The sequence below is a fragment of the Corvus moneduloides genome, chromosome 2 (assembly GCF_009650955.1).
Source record: "Corvus moneduloides isolate bCorMon1 chromosome 2, bCorMon1.pri, whole genome shotgun sequence".
Lineage (NCBI taxonomy): Eukaryota > Metazoa > Chordata > Aves > Passeriformes > Corvidae > Corvus > Corvus moneduloides.
The window spans coordinates 55,115,801-55,136,522 of record NC_045477.1 but is presented as its reverse complement, the minus strand read 5'-3'; the positions used below and the strand labels follow the sequence as shown (position 1 = coordinate 55,136,522).

General features: G+C 37.7%; 1 protein-coding gene across 2 annotated transcripts in view; it reads right to left on the bottom strand.

Annotated features, from left to right (window-relative positions):
* Window positions 1–3,338: 3,338 nt before the first annotated feature.
* The window catches only part of KPNA3 (karyopherin subunit alpha 3), a 48,132-nt gene continuing 30,748 nt past the window's right edge, over window positions 3,339–20,722 (bottom strand). For both annotated transcript variants that reach the window (XM_032099721.1, XM_032099720.1), the window contains exons 7-17: window positions 20,329–20,414; window positions 17,257–17,343; window positions 16,691–16,860; window positions 15,543–15,587; window positions 12,856–12,987; window positions 11,576–11,704; window positions 9,828–9,932; window positions 9,623–9,694; window positions 9,355–9,517; window positions 8,376–8,470; window positions 3,339–6,069 (exon numbers count right to left, since the gene is read on the bottom strand). In XM_032099721.1, the coding sequence (XP_031955612.1) occupies window positions 5,971–6,069; window positions 8,376–8,470; window positions 9,355–9,517; window positions 9,623–9,694; window positions 9,828–9,932; window positions 11,576–11,704; window positions 12,856–12,987; window positions 15,543–15,587; window positions 16,691–16,860; window positions 17,257–17,343; window positions 20,329–20,414 (1,183 nt within the window). In that variant the 3' untranslated portion in view covers window positions 3,339–5,970. The remainder of the gene's footprint in view (window positions 6,070–8,375; window positions 8,471–9,354; window positions 9,518–9,622; window positions 9,695–9,827; window positions 9,933–11,575; window positions 11,705–12,855; window positions 12,988–15,542; window positions 15,588–16,690; window positions 16,861–17,256; window positions 17,344–20,328; window positions 20,415–20,722) is intronic.

Here is a 20,722-nt window from a genome sequence, read left to right as displayed (position 1 = left end):
GTAAACTTCCATTTCTAAACATGCAGGACTCACATTTTCATATTTTCTTTCCCACCTTTAGGGGCCAAATCTTTCTTCTGTTAAATTTAAGCTAATACACAACTGAGGTCAGTAAAACTCATGCAGAAATTGAAGAGTTTAGATATTGACTAAAATATCAAATACAGAGAAAACTGTGACCTTTTCGAGATGTGATTTCTTCCCTTTCCATCAGTTTTTAATATTTCAAGAACAGACCTCTGGTTGACTTTCCATAAAAACACCTCCCTGGATACTGACAGCCATGCAAAACTCAGTGCAAACACTTGGCTCTGTGCTGCTGACAATGAGGTTGTGTTTAAAACCCCAGCAGTTCGCTGGCAGGGAGAAAGGAACATGCTGCCACTGCAGGAGCAAGTTGCCACCTTGCTAATTATTTGCCTTGGACTGGGCCCTTTTCTCAGCAAAGGGTTAAATATTTCAGCACAGAGCCCTGAAATTTGAGAATTTGAGACTGAGATTACAGAGTTGGAAGTGAACATTATTGCTAAGTATCCAGCACATCCAGCTCCCTGTAAGTGCTCACAAATGAGCCCTTTGGACAGAAATTTTTCCATGTGAGATGCAACATTTTAGCAGCAATTGAACTAAACATGCATTAAAAAGGTGGGGGGGTTTAACCTCTTTTTTTAAAAAAAAAATTAATATTTGTTCTAAACCAGTACAGGCAGTGACTGAGAGATGTGAAACAACTGAAAGAGCGCTTTTCTTTTGATGAAACAACACATTTTTTTAAATTTTCTACGTATTTGGTTTAAACATGAAAATTTGACAAGTCCAAATGCTCCCTCTACACCTATCACCTCCTGAGATTTATGTGCCGCCATGCTTAAAATGACAAAACCTAAGACCATGCAAACCACTCCTAGAGAACCAATGTCAAGTAAATACTCTCACAATTACTGGGCCAGACCTCCTGTAAGCTGGGATCATCACGGGAAGAACAGAAGGAATTAATCCCATATTTTCAATATTATAAAATGCAGGCAGTATGCAGATTTCAGGGAGCTCTACCAGGATATAAAAGTATGAAATGCAGGGGAAACCAGCTGTGAACTGCATCAAACAGAAAGGAACACTCATGGGTCTAATCTCAGGGCAGGAGCTGCAGCTTCCCTTAAGCATTTCTCTGCACAAACCTAGAATTGAACTTGCTGAAGCCACTGGCAAAATATTTCAATTTCATCCTCCCTCTTCGTGTACAAACAATTTTGTACGGGCAATCATCTGGCTCCATGAGTTAGGGTTAAAACAAGCAAAAAAAGCCACTAACGATGATCAGCCTGCAAATAACAGATACAGATGGGAGCTCCGTTACGCTTCATTTCAGCCCATTAAAAAAATCCAACCACCAGTTTTCCACAGGACCCTACTTAGGAAAGAGGATGGTTAATCCACGTTCCACACCTCTGTCCCTAGAGCCTACTTCATGTACTGAGCAAACTGGACAACCAACCTCCTCCTGCAGTTCCCCCACCGTGTCCAGGGAACAGTCCCCCTGCAGGCTATGTAAATCCTTCACAGAACTTGCCCCTTTTCCTCTGAAGTTGTGTGGTGACTCTACTGCTGTAGATAAAGGCAGAGAGCAGCCTAAAGCCTTCAACCTTCATTCTATTAACATTCTTAGGTTTGATACACAAGGTTGCAATCTCTCCGACATTAAAACCTTACAACTGAGGTTGGAAAAAAATCAGCTCTTCTGTTCCTTTATAAACTGGGATGCTGCCCAAGAAAGCTGTATCATGAGTGCATTTGAACACGCAGCTGCTTGTGTGCAGAGCTCCAGGGCCAGCACAGAGCAGACCTCCCCGTTACCATTTCTATGGCAGGATCAGGGAAGCAGAAAGCTGCTGTAGCTCCTAACTCTGCATCTTGACACAAGGCAGTTTTCCTGAGCAGCCTGAAGTAATGTCCCAGCCTGAAGCAGACCCGTACAGCTCAGGCACCTCCAGCTCATGCTGCTGTCAAGGTGACAGTGACAATCATGACAAACCCCTGCAGCAAAACCTCCCAAGGCTTTGCCTGCTGGAGCTCACAGTTTTCAACTGATTGGGTTTTTTTTCCTTTTCTTCCTGAAAAGGGCTTCCTGATGGCTTGGCGAAATTTGTTGTCCTACATATGTTTGAATAGAAGTATAATTATGCCACAAAATGGAGTACTTTTCATGTAACAAAATAGAAGGAACACAACACACTGCATTTGGTGGAAAGGACTAGTTTGAAAGACATTCAGAATCTAGAGGGCATTACAGAAGAGCAGAATAACAAAGTGGGCCTCAACTATCATTCAGTTCACTGAGATTAAAAAAAAATCAATTAAAAATCTGCCTGACAGTGGACCTTCTTACTCATTTCTCTGTTTAGTAGATCAAGCAAACAAGATTGAAGTCTCTGTATTTTTAGAAGTATGGGAAACATTAAGATATCATCTAGGTTTTACTCTTTCTAAATAAGACATGGCTAAAGTAATGCATTATTTATTCCATATATTCCAATGTAGTGTCATTCAAGTCCTCTAGGCAGGATCTAGAGGATGATTAACAGGTTGCAAAAGCCCAACACAGTTCAGTTTGTCAACTGAAAGCTGAAGGAACCAAAGGGACTAAACAGCTTTTGGAAATGGGAATTAGGTTCTTATGAAATCTTTGTCCTTCATATCCCCATGGACAAGCATTTGTAAAGATTTAAGTACAGCACTGGAAGCTCATCTCCATCTCCCACTCATGGGGACAGGGGTTTCTCCGGGTGACCCAGACGACTGACACAGAGAAAGGATGGCAAAGCCACAGTTGTGGTCACAGGCACCTTTCAAACAGTTCAAGTGGTCTCCTTCCACTGGTGCTGTACCGTAATGAAAGCAGGACTGTACTAAGTAGAAGGCTGCTGGACAATGCAAGCCTTCTGACGGTTCCAAGCTGTTCCCAAGCAGCATCCCAATGGCGTCACTCGTGCCAGGGAGGAGGGATGCTGGCTATGAAAGGCTGTCCAGCCCAAGGCCAGTTTTGGTGCACGCTCCCTCCCAACGCACACTGGGCAGGAGTTGGGCGCCCCTGTGCACCATCCTGAGCTTAAATTAGTGCTGAATCAGCAATCAGCCTCACACCAGGAGCCTGGAAAGGACATTTCTAGAGGTAGAAGTCAACTGTGGAAGTTCCTTGACACTCTTGGTCCACCTTCAAGCCTTTGAACTGAAGTCACTGTTTCAGTAATTACATGGAGCAGCTGCAGCCCACCTAGCACAGCCCCCTGTACACACTTGGGAAACATCTCCATACAAAGTATAAAACTCCGTATCCAAAGTTTCAGAGATGACTGCATTAGCTTACTTTATTCATACTTGTAACATACTTCAAACTTTGATGCGGAGTTCTGCTAACTAATATCTAGTCAAAGACAAAAACCCCTAAGTCAATCCATGAAGACTAAGCAGTTCCATAACCTTCAAAATAAGTTCTTGAATGTTTTTATAGTATTTGATAGCAGCTTTTTATTGGTTACAAAACCTAAGCCCATATACAAAATTAGGAACACATTTAGATGCCTCTTTGAAAGAACGTTTTAGTCTATTTTAACTGATAGTTTAAAAAAATAATAAAAACAATGCAATTTTAAACACTGTTCTGAAAACGTAAAAGTGCAGCAATATACTTTGTTTCCTTTATTAACTATGAAATGGTGCAATCCCAATCAAAAGCTGATAAGGTCACAGCAGAAAGAACTGAGCAAGCACTTTGTCCTGCCTTACCCAGTTCTCTGATGTTCACTTTTATTGTAATGCATTGAGTGCAAGAAAAGGATCGAATCTTTACAGCAGAGGAAAACTTGCTTCAGTATCAATTTGTATGTAATCTCTAGAATAACAGTGAGTGTAGGCTGAACTGGGTATGCATCAGTCTATATGGCATAAAGGAGACTAGGATTGAATTGGAAGGGGGAAAATATTTGTTCACAATAACATCTGCTGGAACTCTTAATTTCACAAAATCTTTGTGACCTTACCTAACTTTGACTTTTTATTGTTTAGTTTTTTAGCGAACACCACACAGTTTCAAGATTTTAGACTATAGTGTGTGAATAGGATGCAGTTACCATATGAAGCTTCAACTCAACTTCTGGGAAAAGAAAAAAGGCACAATGAACTTCAACTCAATTTTATGTGCACAAGAGTTGAAAAATCTGAGCCACCTTAAAGAGAAATTGATTCTAAAATTTATAAAACCTATAAATAATCAGAGGCCAAACCACTATATTAAAACAGATTATCTAGCAAGTAAAAATCTTGCAGTTTAAACATACGCTTGTATCCAGCTGAGATACAAGACAACTCACTCTTTAAAGTGGCTCCACCTTGGCAGATATATATTTAATGAATGCACACCTGCTATGTGTTGTTCATCAGTGGAAAAACAGCTGATCCACAAAGCTCTGATGGCATCTGTCCTTATCTTCATCACAGTAAATACAACCCACATCCAATAACTAAATTAGTTTAGATTTTTCTATCCCTTCACATCAATGCATTGGGAAATTACACCCAGTAAACAACAGCAACAAAACCAGTTTGTGTGATAGCTTACAGAAGTTCAAAATTACCGATCTTCGCCCCAGCAATACCAAAATCCCTTTGAAAGCGACTGGGTCAGGCGATTTTCCAAAAGCAGTGACTTCATATACCTTATATAAAGTTATTTAATGTGCGCTGCACATCAGGTTTATGCTGAGTAACGGCAGCTTCGATACAGCCTCACACATCAACCAGTTTGTATGTTTTTAATCACATGAATAAGATTTGAGACTAACTTCTGAATTACTCTTCCAATACTCCAAGAATGAAGCTTTTATGACGCTTCTAAGTAGTTGCTGGTTTGTTGCCAACCACATCAGCATAAGCACTGGTTACTAAGTAAAAAATATTTTAAGACTAAATTACAGTAAACATGAAAGCTCCACAGTTTAAACCCAATATAAATCAACCATATCCAATTATCAATTTAAAACAGAAGATATTGACTACTGAAAGTTGAAAGCAAGATTCTTTTTAACTAATACATTTTTGGACAGAATTTTTTTCTACAGTCTGGGACTCTTGCTTTCAGCTTAAACAGAAGTTCAAGTCCATAACAGGTTGTAGCTCAGGTAAAATACCATGCACAGCATTTGATTACTTCAAAACAGCAGGAACACACAGGCTGAAGTGAGTGGTCAAATAGGGCTCGCTGTTCTCAAAAATTAGGTATAATGGCAAAAGCTTTACCAGTCCAAATCTACAGTTCATTCTCCAACCCTGGTTTCTGAGGCAGTTAATGAACACACATCAATTACTGATAGCTGAAGTAGTTTTTTTGTTTGTTTTAAACTTAAGTGTTTAATCAATTGCCAAGTGTTGTTTTTATAAGTTACTTTTATTTCAGTTTCACCAATGGAATTCATTTGGCTTGCATTTTTGAATCTATTCTTCCACATAAAGTTTATGAAATATGTTTGTGGAGGACGATGATGGAGGCTCAGAGCAAACTGGGCCCCTGTAAAGTCTTCCAAAATGTATGCATCATACCAAAGTGTCTTGATCCACAGCGCACCATTTTCCAAAGAAGCTACTTTTCCGTGGAAAGCCAATGTGCCACCACTATGGAATATTCTTAACAAAACTGCAGATTGCGGTTGTCAGCATGTGGCACCAGGAAAAAGGCAAAAAAAGGTAGTTGGGACTGTTAAAAAGAATTGTGAAACAGTTCAAGAGATCATGCATATGCATTTACAGTCCATGTGATAGTGATGTTTGGCAACTGCAAAGTGACCAATACATGGCTTGCTTTAGAAGCATCAAACGAAGAGGCATGTGTGTCTTGGAGCCTTTTGTTTCTTCACTTGGTAGCCATCTGGTGGTGCTTCGTACTGGTGTGGGACAAGAGAAGCTGCACTTTTTTTGAACTTAAAAATTAAATTCTTTTGTTTGAAGGTTGGCTGTTGGGTCGAAGTTGTAAGTACCTCCTTGAGTGGCTTCAGGAATGAGATTGGGGTCTTCATCAATCTACAAAACACAACAACAGAAACACGTGAGAGGCCAATTCCCTGCACGATTGGGTACACAGAGAAGAAATTAACAAATGTTCATATTTTCTTTTTTTAAAAAAATATTATTGCAATAAAATTAGATCTGGTTTTCCAATTCAATTCCTCAAATACATTTAAAAAGAGCAACACATCTACTCTGTTCTAATACCATCAGAGAAACAGAAAATTGTAATGGTTAGGGATAGTGCTGCTGTTTGGTTAAAGCAGTTATTATTTTAGCTACACAGTTTAATTTTCAGTGCTAATTTTTAGTACTTCTGGAGTTGGCTGATCACTAGTTGTGGATTCCAAAATTAGTTTTGTACTTTCTCCCATTTTCTTTCAACATGAAAATATTTTTTTATCAGCAGCTGATAGAAATACTTACATAAAACTTAAAAGAGTTCTTAGTATCTCCTATCAGAATTTGAAGGATTTAGAACTACCCATTTCAGAGCAGTTTTATATAGGTCTCATAAGCACAATCTGAATTTGGTTTTAAACCAGAAGTACTTCATTGCTCTATGGATACAGAGTGAAAGGAATCAGCAGCCAACTTCACCCAGCTTCCTCAGAGCTGTTAGAATTTAGGTATTTACAGCCTCAAGGAATAGCAAATAACACGATCCGTAGCAACAAAATCCACAAGTTAAACCCTACCCATCCTCCTGCAAATTACCAGCTGCACCGGTTCTCTGAGCTTCATTTGAGATTGTGTGTCGTTCTGAAGCAGGATAGAGCTCTTGTGTGGGGATCTGAACAGTAGTGCACACATCAGAACTGACGCACCTAAAATCTTTCTCTTTACTTTGGGTGACACTGTCTAAACTGGGGGGAAGAGATTGAGGCCTTTGGTGACAGCAACAATCTGCACATCATGCCCACATGATGACTGAGTCTGGTTTCAGAATGCGTTGCAAAATGTTTGTGTTTTGATAAATTAGCACTTCTGCCTTCTGCAGGGGTACTACAAAGTAACCCCACCTAAGGTCACCCGCCTTTAACACAAGAAACTGAAGTCAGGAAGCTGTTGGTGCTGCTCCTAAAGTACAAGCTGTGCACTTTACAGAGCACAGGAAAAGGAGCAGATGGGATTAGCAATGAAGGGACATTGAGCAGCCAGCAACATCGCATGAGAATACAGAAGATCCTGAAGTGACAGAAGGTAAGAATACTCCTGGACAGTCCATCTTAACACTGCCAATCAGGCTAACATAACCAATCTCATCTCCCTGAAGCAATCATGGAACTTCTACAATTTTAAGTTTCAGAAGCTCCAGAAAACACAGTAATATAATAATCTGAAGGAAAATCCTTCTCTTGAGTAAAGGAGGCAGATTCAGCCCATCAGACATAGATTAAATTGCATTAATGTAAAAAATAAATGCACAAAAGGGAGTACTAACCTCAACAGGGGTATTTTTCCACCCACATCAACCAGATTGTGTTCTTCAGCTAGGTGCAGAAGTCTCAAGAGTCTCTACGGAGACTTTAAGACACTGCTAACAGAATCACTACAGGCATAGGAAACTTTTCACATTACTTAGCCTCTGCTGACTAACTTCCCAATCACGTGACGGGCCCATGAATTGAAGATTATCGAGTCCTGAAGTTAGAGCTGGCATTTGGCAAGTTCAATTTAAAAGAAGAACTGAAAACATAGTTCTGCTAGGCTGCAGAACTACAGACACCCTGGACGGCCTAGAAAAGATAATTTGTCTTCGAATTGCATGTTGAAGTGCTCCTTAGGAACTCACAAGCAGCCAGTAGCAGGAGGAGCTGGAACCAGAGGGTCAAAGTACCTAATCTGGGTGCAACAAAATATTGGATGGCAACAATCAGCTGCAGAAAGTGTTAATAGTTTTGATGACTTTTCACTGCAGAATCCAGACTGAGCAAATACAGAGTTGAAATACAAAAATTTATCTGAAAGTAAGGATCTGCTTCCCCTTCCAAAGACTGATGTATGAGAAAATAAAAAGGAGAGCCAGAGAAATGTTTAGATTCTAATCACAAGTAATTACATGTCAATGTGACAAAATTAAGTCAGCATCAATCAATTTGTTAGGCAAAACTAGAGTAGTCCTCTTGATTTTGCTGAAGAGAAGTCCTAGTATTGAGAAACTCTTCAAAGACTTTAAATTGAGGGAAACTCTACTGAACCAGGACCAGGAAAACTGACTTTGAAGATAATGTATGACCACTGGAACTGAGGAACAGTGACAATGTAGTTACTAAGCTAACAGCACAGTGCATATACTCTTCCATCTTTTGCATACTTACATCATCACCAGAGAAATACTGATCTATAATTTCAAATGCTAGTTTATAAATGTCTTCATTCTCGTGCTGTTGCAAGGCTTCGATTTTCTCTAACCCTGAATAAATGAAAATGGAGAAGAGTTTTGTAAGATTAACCCAGAGTAACTGACTACTTTCCATAAGAAAAATGATTAAACATTACTACTGAAACACATTAGAAAAGATGTAGCTCAGTTTGACAATATGACCTACACAGCAGCTCTCTTTGTCTCTAAGAGCAAAGAAGTAGTTTGTGAACTTTACATGCCAGGGAATATTCCATTTTATGAACAATGGATAATGGAGTCTTCTCTTGGTTTAGATAAAACTCTATTTTTTAAAACTATTGTCTACTACATAACTTTTGGTTTAGTCATTGTGCTTTCCATGTACCACCAAAAAGTAGTGGCTACATTTGTGTGTTGCCTGTAAGTTTAAAACAGCAAGGTGACAAAGCAGCTAGTCCCATTTTCAAACTGGATATGGAATAACACAAGGGAAAAGCTTCCAGTGCATTATGTTCTTCAGTATCTCTTTGCTAGAATACATTAATTAGCATATGTTACAACTTGGATTGTGATATCAGAAAGACTCCTCATCCAGCTTTGGTCTGTAATGAAATTATGGGCCTCAAACTGCTTCCAAGGCAATGAACTAGAGCAAAAATTGTGTGTTTTACCACAGGACAAAGTATGTGCAACTATCAAATGAAAAGAATTACAATTCTCATCGAAACCTAAAAAATACCTAAGCTACAGAAAGCTCCTTCAACAATTGCCTCTACACAGCCATCTCCAAACTTAACTAAACAGAAAAAAGGTAACATCTCTCATTACAAGCCTCCCTTGTTTACTCAAATAGCCCATGGTGAATAACACTGCAGTAAACATCAACAGCACCAAGGGGAAGACAGAACAACATCCAGCAAATGACATTTTTTAAAAGCCTAGTAAGCTCTTACCTCCACACTCTTCTATAATTTCAGCTATTGTGCTAGCCTCATCGCCAGCCATTATCAGGATGTTTTTCAGGCCATCCAGCACCACCTGTACCACTTGAGAATCCTTTACTGAGAGTAGATTGCAGAACGGTGGGATTACATTTTGTTGTACAAGGTATTCAACCTAAAGAATTAAAACCAAAAAAAATTGCTTTCAACATTGTGCTTCTTACACAAATGGCTGCATGTGGAACATTTTAGTGACAGCTTGAAATCCCACTACACATACCTGATCTTTTCTCCCACTTATTGTCAAATTGCTAATTGCCCAAGCAGCTTCCTTTTGTGTCCCGAAGTCCCCCTGAAAAAAAAAAATTAATAGCTCATTAAAATCCGCATGGAAACATCTGTCAAACTTATTAAAAATCACAAACTCCTCATGTCAGATTTATAAAAAGAGGATGACAACTTGCATAGCTGATAGCTTGACTGACCTTAGCCAGCTGGTGTATGATCATGGGGATTAGCCCAGCATCTATTACAGCCTGAACTTGTTGCTGGTTTCCTGCTGTGATATTGGAAAGGAACCAAACTGCTTCCTACAATGGGATAAAGCAAAAAAGCAAAACACTTTTTAAAACTAGTCAGCAAATGAAAAAAAGAACTCAACCAAGCCTAACCACCTCAAAACCTAAAATCATACCATGAGCAATCACTAAACAGGTCTCCTCCTTTGTGTGCTAGCACTTCTAGCACACAAACTTTTATAGCACTGTGAAAGACAACAGGGAATCAATGTAAAATTAATATGATTGATCCACAGGGCCAGATTCTCTCTCACACAAGGAGTGTCTCCATACCTCAGGAGTAATACTGATGTAAACCTTATATCCACTTTGCACTGCTGGAGTCACAGACAAGCTTTAAACTTTCAATTAGTTTTGCAAAGAAAATAGGAAAACTGGTAAAGCATCATTAAAAAAGGACTTATCCTGTAATCCTACTACTGACAGCTCAGTAGTAGCTTTCTGTTATGTTAAAAGGAGGAGTCCACCTTCCATTTACTTTGTTTAACATGAAGTGGTGTCCACAAAGCGCATTCAAGTATCACACAGGACACTCTGTCCTGTGACTTTGCTCAGCAGTTACTCCTTCAGGAGGTTCATCCACACAGCTACCACCTATCTCATGGCAGTTAGAAATTCCCAGTTACAAAGAGGGACACTTGTCAATCCAAAACATCTTAAAAAGGCTCCAATCTTTTAAAAGATGTAGCAAGTAGGCAATTATGAAGCACTGCAGAAAAAAAACAGGGGTTCCCACTTTTTTAGGGATGTGTATCTTGCTTTTATTTCTATTTGCCTCTCACAATACAGACTTGAAAAAAACTCAAAGCATTTCAGTACATCTCTTGTACAAAAATAATTCCTTGGCATTCAAAAGAGCTCTTCATCATTCTTTTGTAAGAGCTAAAAGGGCAGGCAAAAATAAATCACATTAGTTTGACTATCAAAGATAACTTCTTCAGAGATCTTCACAGCTGACAGGGCCTGAAGAAAGAGAGATTCCTCACAAATAGATTTTTCCTCAATGATACACTATAGGGGGGAATCACATAATCTAAACAAAAAAGCCTTCTCCTCAGACAGACCATCTTTGCAATGGAAGATGGCACAATGACTAAAAAAAAGCAAATAACATGAAATACAGCTCTGGAAAACGAGGCACTGATCACTTGCATCAAACTCTCTCTACTCCACCCAATCCTCGCAGCAGTGAAAGTTATTTCTGCCAAAAGGAAGGAGATGAAATGCAGACACAATTTTCAGGAAAGGGCAGTGATACACCCTCCTTCCTTGAAGGAGAAGATGAACAAGAGAACAAACTTCACTATGAAAAGGTGGAGTGGGAAAACTGGATCAGTCTTATGCAACTCACTGGACTCAACCTAAATTATAAAAAACTGTAATTGAAGTTAGCCAGTTACTCACTTTGCAAATAAAGAGTATCACACTCCAAAGCAAAACCCTTCAGTCCTCCCAGAAAGCACGAGGCATCAACACCAATGCACGGATACTCACTATGGCTGTCTGGTTTCAGTCCTAGTTAAGCATCAGCCTCAAAGGCTGCATCTTTATACAAAATTGCCGGAAATAACAGCTGTAGGAAATTCTTCTATAATATTCCACAGGCTACTGTTTTATTTCTTAAAAATACTAAGTTAGGAAGAAGCAAATCATACCTTGTTTATCTTCTCTTTTGGATGCGTCAGGAGATGCGGGAAATAAGACAAAACATCACAATTGAGAACAACTTGTGTCTGTTCATCAGTACCAGTTACTATGTTGCCTACTGCTCTCAGTGCTGCTGTCTGAATATCCAGAGTGGGAAGGAAAAAAAATTGCATGTTAAAGACAATGCTGTTACTTATGCTATAACAAAGATAATTTTAAGATGTCTCTTTATAAAAACACTTTGCAAAATACAATTTAGCACTTCATCCTCTGAGCTACATCAGAAAAACGGGTACTGTTTCATCAAAAGACACAGTACATCACAGAATAAATGCACTGCAGCTCAACTCAAAAAGTGCAAAGATTAGAAATTAAAAGAATATTAAAACCTTAGAAGATTAATTCATCATGTACCTGATCTGTGTTACAATTCCAATAACCGCTTCTAGGCTCTATGTCTGCTCAGGTTGCTCACTTCTCCATTCAGCTCCCCACTAGCGCACTCAAAACCTCACAACTACTTACTGAGTCTCAGATGACTTTCAGAAATGGACTTTACATCTTTATGTATTGGTCAGTAAAATGCTTTACAAGTGACAAAATACTGGAGAGACTTCTTTCATCACATGAACTAGTCTGACAAATTTCAAGACAGCCAAATCTCATCCAAAGTACAAACTAAACAAACATGTCAAATGCAGATACACAAAAGAGCTCCGTATTACAGCGGATGGTTCATAAAAAACCCAGTACACATTAACTAACTTTTAGTTTCCCATTGTCTTTGAAATTAACCAAGTAATCTCAGTTAACCTTTCACAGCTAATTACAAATTTACTTTACTAAAAGGACTCAGCATTTGCAAATATTTCAATACTCTAAAGGTTCCAAAATACTGATTTCCATGAGCTATTCAGATAGAATATGCACAATCATGTATGCAGCAACAGCAAGAGTGCATATTACTTGAATTCTGGAAAATGTAAAATATGTTGTCATTAAATATTTTAGGACTACAAAAGGAAGGCACCTCTGGTAATCATACAACAGAAATTAATGTTTAACCTGTCACTTTACTTAAAACTGTATTAGTACTGTTTTGCTTGAGTTTTCTTTCTTTTTAATATTTTTTTCCCCAGTGTAGGTAACACTTTTTCTTCAGTTTTACCTGCACAAAATGTAGCTATAAATGTTCATCTCACTAACTCCACTAATACATACTGTAAGGCACATTTTTTTAGCAAACAGCGTACAAAGGACTATTCAAACACAACTGAATCAGACTTACTTGAACTTTAACCTCCTGATGACTCAGAAGGGGAACTAGAAAAGGTACAACTCCCGAATCAATCACCATTTGTATCTGTTCATTTCCACCATCTGTTAAGTAGGACAAAGCCCAAACAGTGTCCACAAGAATCTACAAATTGGAGAGAACATGGTTTACATATTGAACAGAAAAACTGGTATAATGAAGGTTTAATTTAGTGAACAACATTCCACTTATCTGGGGGTGGAGAGAGGAAAAACATGCAATTTAGTTATAGGAAAAACTTAAACATTATTATGATGAGACCTAATCAGTAAAATGTTAATTATGTACAACTATGAAAACCAGGGCCATTTGGTCCATCAGAGTAATTTCTGGATGTCCTCTCAAATTCCTTTTTAATTAAATACTACATTTTGGTGCATAAAGTGACAGCATACATCATCTCACAAAGGTAAACTGTTGGGCTAGATTTGCATTTCTAAGATAGACAACCAGCTCAAGTGAGTAGTTGTGCTAGTAACTTTCTGAAGAAAATACCAACAACAGCCTCCTTAGCGCTGCTATAATTTGTTAGCTGTGCTATTTTATGATTATGGAATACATAAATTCCCTTAACTCTCTAATCCATCTGACACCTTAGCATTTCTGATCCCTAGTGCAGTTCTGAAGTGAAACTGCAAACAATTCTGGATGTATGCCTTTTCCTGCCTTCATATTAAGAATAAAAAACACAGCAAAGGAAAGGAGTTCTTACACCAACTAAAGGACTAGCAACTATTGTAATGTGGCAACTGTTGAGAAGTGTTCAAGCAGAGCAAAATCCACAGAGGAATGCCTAACATGCAGGGCCATCTGAGAATCTTACAAGGAAAAAAAAATAGTCACTGATGACTTGATAAGGACGATTAGAAAGCCCTTAAAAATAGACAGGTACAAAAGTTAGTCATTGAAAGGCAGTACCTGAAGCAGAAACAAAGCCAGCAGAAAGAGGGGTATCACATCACATAAAGATGATGTTGGGAACTGCAGGAAAAGAAATCTGGACCCCACTAAGGACATCATCTGTTGAGGAACCTAGATCTAGTCTACTTTTAAAACAGATACCCATTTAAATTACCCGCTTTGAGAATAGCTGAATACTGCAGTAGTAGAACATAGGAAGGACTTTCCAGTCCTGACCCACAGGCTGCATCCACCGAGCTCTGGATGCCAGCCAGCACAGCCCAAAGGCTTTCCTGCCACAGCCTGCTGCTGCCCTCACCTCCTGTGCTGCAGGGACAGCGGAACGTGCTGCAGTGGAGCCACTATGGCAGCAGAAGCAGTGAGAGATGGTGCCTCACCAGTTTGCTGCCCCACAGCCCTGTTGGTGACAAGAGCCGCAGCCGCCAGAAGCGCTCACAGGACTGTGGGCTGACCTACCTGCATCACTGACTCATCTCCAAAGATAGGTTTGCTGCTCCAGTACAGAGAGGCTGGGACCAGACTGGTACCTCCAAACTAGCACCTGACTCTCAGGATCAAAATGATGGACACCCTAATTGAGGATCAGTCAAAACCTGGCATCACAGTCTCATACCTACATCAATAAGCTCTCATACAATCATTGCTTGCAAAACTTTAAAATTTGCCAGGGAAAAGGAGCCTACAGGTTAGAAGTATATTTGGTTTCACAATTAATTCCTTTCAGCTTTGTCCAAATTACGCATTGAAAAGTCACCATGTGCTGTCTCCCACTCACATTACACTGGGAAAACCCTGGCAAAATCCCAGATTAAACTGTACAAATATTTTGTGGAGACAAGCCCACTTCACCATTAAAAAAGCAGCAGAAACACCACTACTACAGCGTTGAACTAACAAATGATAGTCCCACCAATCTTATGCTTTATTTTATCCCCGAACCAGACAAAAGGGTTCAATTCCTTCTTGCCTAAACTAAAGGATCACTGTAGGGATTACAAAGTCCTGATAGGAGAAGGAGGAGAAAAGCAGCTCAATATCCCTCGGTTACACAGATCTTTGTTCTGAAGTCCCAATATATAAGGCTTCATGAGGTAAGTCTGTCCCCTAGGACATTACTTAGAAAAAACCAGGTAAACTCATGAATCAGGAATGTGGGAAGTACTGAAGGAAGGAAACATGACGGTTGTCAAAGGTGCCACAAAACAATAGTTTATTACTGTTTATTTAAATATATTTTCATATGTGATTTCTTTAGTTAAACATTGCAAAGTCAGGCACCCAACAGGTTACAAAAGTCAGATTTTACCCTTATGATCACAATATTTGACTGGACTGATATATAGAATTACACATAATTTTTTTTACGCATACATTACGTATCATCTATGCAAAATTATAAATTGGGGCAGAATTAAAGTGCAGCTGATGGTAAAGCTGGCACTTTAATTTTCTAGTGCTCAATTCCACAATATAGGATTTTTAAAAGGTATTTCAAATGTACAGGACAAAAAAATGCCATCTTTTACAAAAGGTATTTCAGAAATGGTATTTTCACTTTCTTTTTTGTGCTCTGAATGACTACAGTTAGATGAGTCTTCATATTTAATTGTGCATTTATGACTTAATTATACATAAATTAACACACAAACCCAAGTTTACTACTTTAACACAATCCTGCAGCATTATCTTTCTAGCAAAAACAAAGAATCTAAATAACTAAAACTTTAGAAATTACTTACGTTTATATCTGTATGGTAAATGAGAACACACAATGCTGGCAAAATCTGAAAAGAAGTTCATCAGTCATTACAGTAGAACAAAATTGGTGGTAAAATTATGAATCCAAGTACTGTAATCACAAATCTTAGCTTGAGTCTGCTTTAGTATATTGTAATCATACACTTTCCAGCAGCTGGTCCTGCCCTCAAAGTATGTACAAAAATATGTGTATTATACTTCCAATTTGTGAAAATATGAGACAGTACTATATTCCAGACACAGAATGTAGACTGTATTTTGAGAGAAAACAGGCAAATAACAGAGATAAGACACCCCGCTGCTATTTTTAAAGTTTGTTATCACACACAATAAAAATTATTAGCCTAACAGCAATACATAAACCTCTTGGATTAAAGTTTAATTTTTTAATAATCACATATGGTGAAATATAAAACTGGGCTGTGATAAAACTGCTTAGAACAGAGTGTTTTATTTAGTAAAGCATTACTTGTACAAGTTTCCCTGTTTCTCTGCTTCACTTTAAAAATTTCATTAAAGTTTAGTTGTTAACAGTAAAATATTTGATATGGCTTCAAGAACTGTATCTACACTTTTGAATTTATCTTAAAATCAAGAACTGTACTTACAGTTCTAGTCAAATAGCTCCATTTTACTACTGTGCCTACCCTATCACTGGAGCATTTGCTCTGTTCACCAGTTTAAAAGGCTTTTCAGGATTTCTGCTCAGGTTGGGACTTGGCATGGACTGCATGTTCACACTGAGTCGAAACACAAACCACACTACTTACACTTCTTCTTGCTGAAAATAATTACATTTGAATTCTTCTACATATAAAATCACATTTGTAGCCTTTTTTTAAAATGAAAACATGTAATGCTGAGTATTTTAATGCTTTCTAGTGTGTTAATTTTTTGTTGTATAGATCATCACTTTAGTCTTACTCAGTTTCAGACATTACAAATACCTTTATTACAGGCATTGTAAGAACCACCAAATTGGTCAAAGTATTTCATGTAACAACTGGTAAGTGGTACAACACATGTGCAGTGACAAAAAACATGCAGAAATTCATAGTATGACAATGTAAAACATTTGGCTTCTAGCCCAGAGTATAAAACATTATCTGTCTCATAATTCTTTATTTACCTCCTGAACTGTCTCCATAGGCGGTGGGGGGTCCTTATTCCTGCAGAGATTTACAATGACCCATGTGACGTTCCGAAGGAAGGTGATGGGAATGGAGGGATTGATGAAGGACAGAAGAGGTTTGACAACTCCCAGTGATATGACATAATCTCTACACTGAGGACCATCACCTACGGAAATGAAAATTGTTGCAAAAGAAATTACATTAAAAATGGAAAATCTTGAAATGTATGCAATGACATGTTGGGATACTGAAATTCTATGTTTCCTCACCAACAGTCTACTACTAAAAGGTCGTATTTCATTAAATATACATACGTACAGTCATGTATGTATATTTTAGGAAACACAAAATTTATCCTGTTAATATTTTGCATAGCAAGTTATACTACTATTTAGAAAAAAACCAGGAGGTACATATGTAATTCTGGCCACATTATGTATTTTAAAAAAATTATATCAAGACACAGAATTCAGAGGAAACATAGTCTCTTATGATAATGCCAATGTTCAAAGTTCTAAAATGAAATGCTCCCTGAATTCAAATCATTAAAACAACAAGTTACCTATAATATTTCCGAGAGCCCAGACAGCTTGCTCACAAACATTCTGGTGTGGTGAATGAAGTAGTCTCAAGAAGAGGGGTACTGCATCTGCAGAATGCAAAGATTGGATTTGTTTAATACTAAATCTTGGTATATGAGCAACATTTTCACTGATTTAAACAGAACACATTCTCCACCATGCCTCAAACATGTTTTTATTATGAAGCGTGCACAAAACCTCAGTTAAACATTTCTATATTTATGTAGAGAAGGGAAAAATAGACTTGAGAATAGAATTATTAAACAACAATGCTCCCCACATTTATACATTTTCTCATTTTTCTCGAAGTGGTAGGCAGACCCTCAAGTATGCAGGTGTGAGGTCTCACGTCCTGGTAATTCAGATTTTCCAGTTATCCAGGATCACAACACATACCAAGCAGAATGACATGCCTACTTGTGCAAACGTGCTTCATATCTTGACTTTAAGAAAATAGCTTCCTCCCAAGAGGTGGCTATAGTTAGTTTCCATATGCAGTGAAGATTTATGTCCATCTGCCAGTCCCAAGACACGTTTTAATTTGCTCTTATATAATGCCAGCAACATACCAAATTAAGGAAGTGGTACTAATTTTAGATAACATTCTCTGTGGAATTAAATATATTTGATAGAGCTAAGAAACCATCCCACTATTATTTCCATGCACTGTTTTCCTTCAGACAACCCATACTGTTTGAAAGACAGTAATTCCTGCAGCAATTTTTTATATCTGTATATGATCACACTCATCCTATAGCCTGAATAAACTAGATCAATTTATATACTGTTAGAGAGTAATTTTTCTTGCAGAAATAGCTTTGGAAATTTTTAAAAAGTGCAACACAGTTTGTGAGCAACTGTGAATCAATAGTGTGTTGATAATGTAGCGTGATAATAAGGCAAAAAACTCTGATGTGTGTTCCTGAAAAATACAGAGTGATGAAGAATAAAAACAACCTGAAATTCCTTCCCCACCCCAGAGGAGTGATTCAGCCATTGCCTATAACTGACAAGCTAGCAGGGACAGCAGCACACTGTTGCTTAAGAACACTCAGTCTTGTAATAATCATCCCACTTCCATTAGCTCAAGTGGAATATTTTAGCTTCCTTCTCAGCAATTGAGATTGAGATTTACAATTCAGCCATATATGCATTCAACATATTTCAGAGAAGAGGGTCAACTATGTAGTTTATACTAGACTGCAATCCTGGTATGCTGTCAAAACCAGGAATGAAGTTATTTCATAATAGCACTCAAGCAGGAGGACAACCTGAGAGAGCATGAGTTGAGGTTATCTGACCTACCACTCTCAAAAGATTAATTACTCCTGCTCCAAACTGGCTCCTGCCAAGAGCTATTCTGTGCATATAGTACTTCTCCTCTTTTGCTGGGCCTTCCAAATACCATCTGTCCCTCCTGACTGCAGGAGGCTGCTTTCTTTTGTATTAAGGCTGCACCAGCCTCTTCTGTAGCTGCAAGGGTCTATTGCTTTGTTTCCTCAAACCATTCCTTATCTAAAGTGAGAAGACCTGGGAGACTGTTTTCCCTTAGTCATCTCCCAAGCAAAGCAGCAAGATTTTTAGACTAAACTTCATCCATTTTCTCTTCATGAGTAAAATGCTTTTTGATTCTCTGAAGTCATTTTAGTACATTTTCTTCTTTTCAAGCATTAACTAAACAGATTTTGGGAGACCTGTGTCCCAAATTGAACTTCTAGTAATTGTTCAGGTACCAACAATGCTTTTAGTTGTGCTGTACATACTTCTATTCTACTTTTAATTTTTACTTTGAGATTTTTTCCAGATTTTTTCCTGCAACACAAATACTATAAACATCCATTCTGTTAGATTCATTCAAACAGGATAACATTGTGGGACATGGAAAAGAAAGAAAATAATGACTAACCAATGAACAAGTTGAGAAGGAAGAAAAAACTTGGGAGTAGATTTTCAAAGGTACTTAGACACCAGAAAAGCAATCTAAAAACAGAGGTGCCCAAATCACATTAGGAATTTTTGAAACAAATTCAAGATATTGATTTTTTTTTTTTTAAAGCTTTTGGATTTTTATCCAAAGCTCATTTTGGTAAGATCATTTTAACCAAAGTTTATTTTGGTTAATAATAATTATTATTCTATTGTTCAAATACTTTAACTATACAGAATCTAATAATTAATGAATTATTTTATTAGCCATGGAAACATACAAACCAGCATTTTCATTTGATAGGCAGGTTCATACACTTTAAAAAAAGTCAAATAACTAAGTCACCATTTTCCCATATAAAAATCGGAATATGAGTAAATAAAGACAGTTTATTATATATTTCCTTATCTATAATCTACTGTTTAATGACAACATATTGTATTTATTTTAAGGTGATTAAAGGTGATTTTTTTAAGATAAGTATGCTGATCCATCAAAGCTATAGATATAATCCTGAAAAATGTATTTGCTTAATTTATCTTCAATTAACTTCAGAGTTTCTTTCCTTTCTCACTGTCTGGTTAAACAAGAAATGAAAGCAGCACAACAAACTTGAGTGTACAGTAGATACTAATCATACAGACAAGGAAAGGATGGTCATTTTCTTAACAATGTATTTAAATGTGCAACCTTACATAACTGTACGTATTTAACAACTTTACTAAGATTTATGAACATACCTTTGAGGTAGAAAGAATTAATTCCTAACTTAAGTGTTAGTCACGGAGCAATTAATGGTACACGATTTCAGAAATCAAACCCAGAATGAGAAAGGACTAAGACTTTTGTCAGTTATTGTATCACCTGTCATTCTCTATCCTCTTTATGGGAAAATCCTGTCTGGGATCCTTAACATTAATTGGTAGTGACAACCAGATTAATGTTTGAGAGCAAACATAGAAATGCTTCTGTAGTCTTTGCTAAATCTTTAGGACAAACATGTATTTATTACTTTAATGGCATTGATAAGAAATGGCATCCATTATCCAAATACTTCCCTTTGTATTTCCCACAATATCCACCGCCACTGCCTCCTCCCCAAGAAAACCAAAGTTGTAATACTTACTCGACTGTACAACAGCTTGAGTCTGTGCAGAAGTGCCTGATGCTATGTTAGTCAATGCCCATGCAGCTTCAAATTGTAATGAAGGACTGTAATGAAATAATTTTATACTAGTAAGTTGAAACATGATCTGAAGACTATTTTATGGCTCATTTCAGTATTACTAGCTGTATCCATCTGAAATACTCTACATTTAGGCAGTACCACTGGGCCAAAATTTTAAAAACCCCAACATCCAAGCCTGGACATTTCAGGGGAAAAGCTGTAAGAAAAAAGAAATTTTGCATTCTGTGACCTTTTGTAAACCATCTACCGCTCTGAATTAATATTAGTAACAACAACAACAAAAAAAATCCAAACAACGAATTAAACTTGATTCTTCCAATATTACATTCCA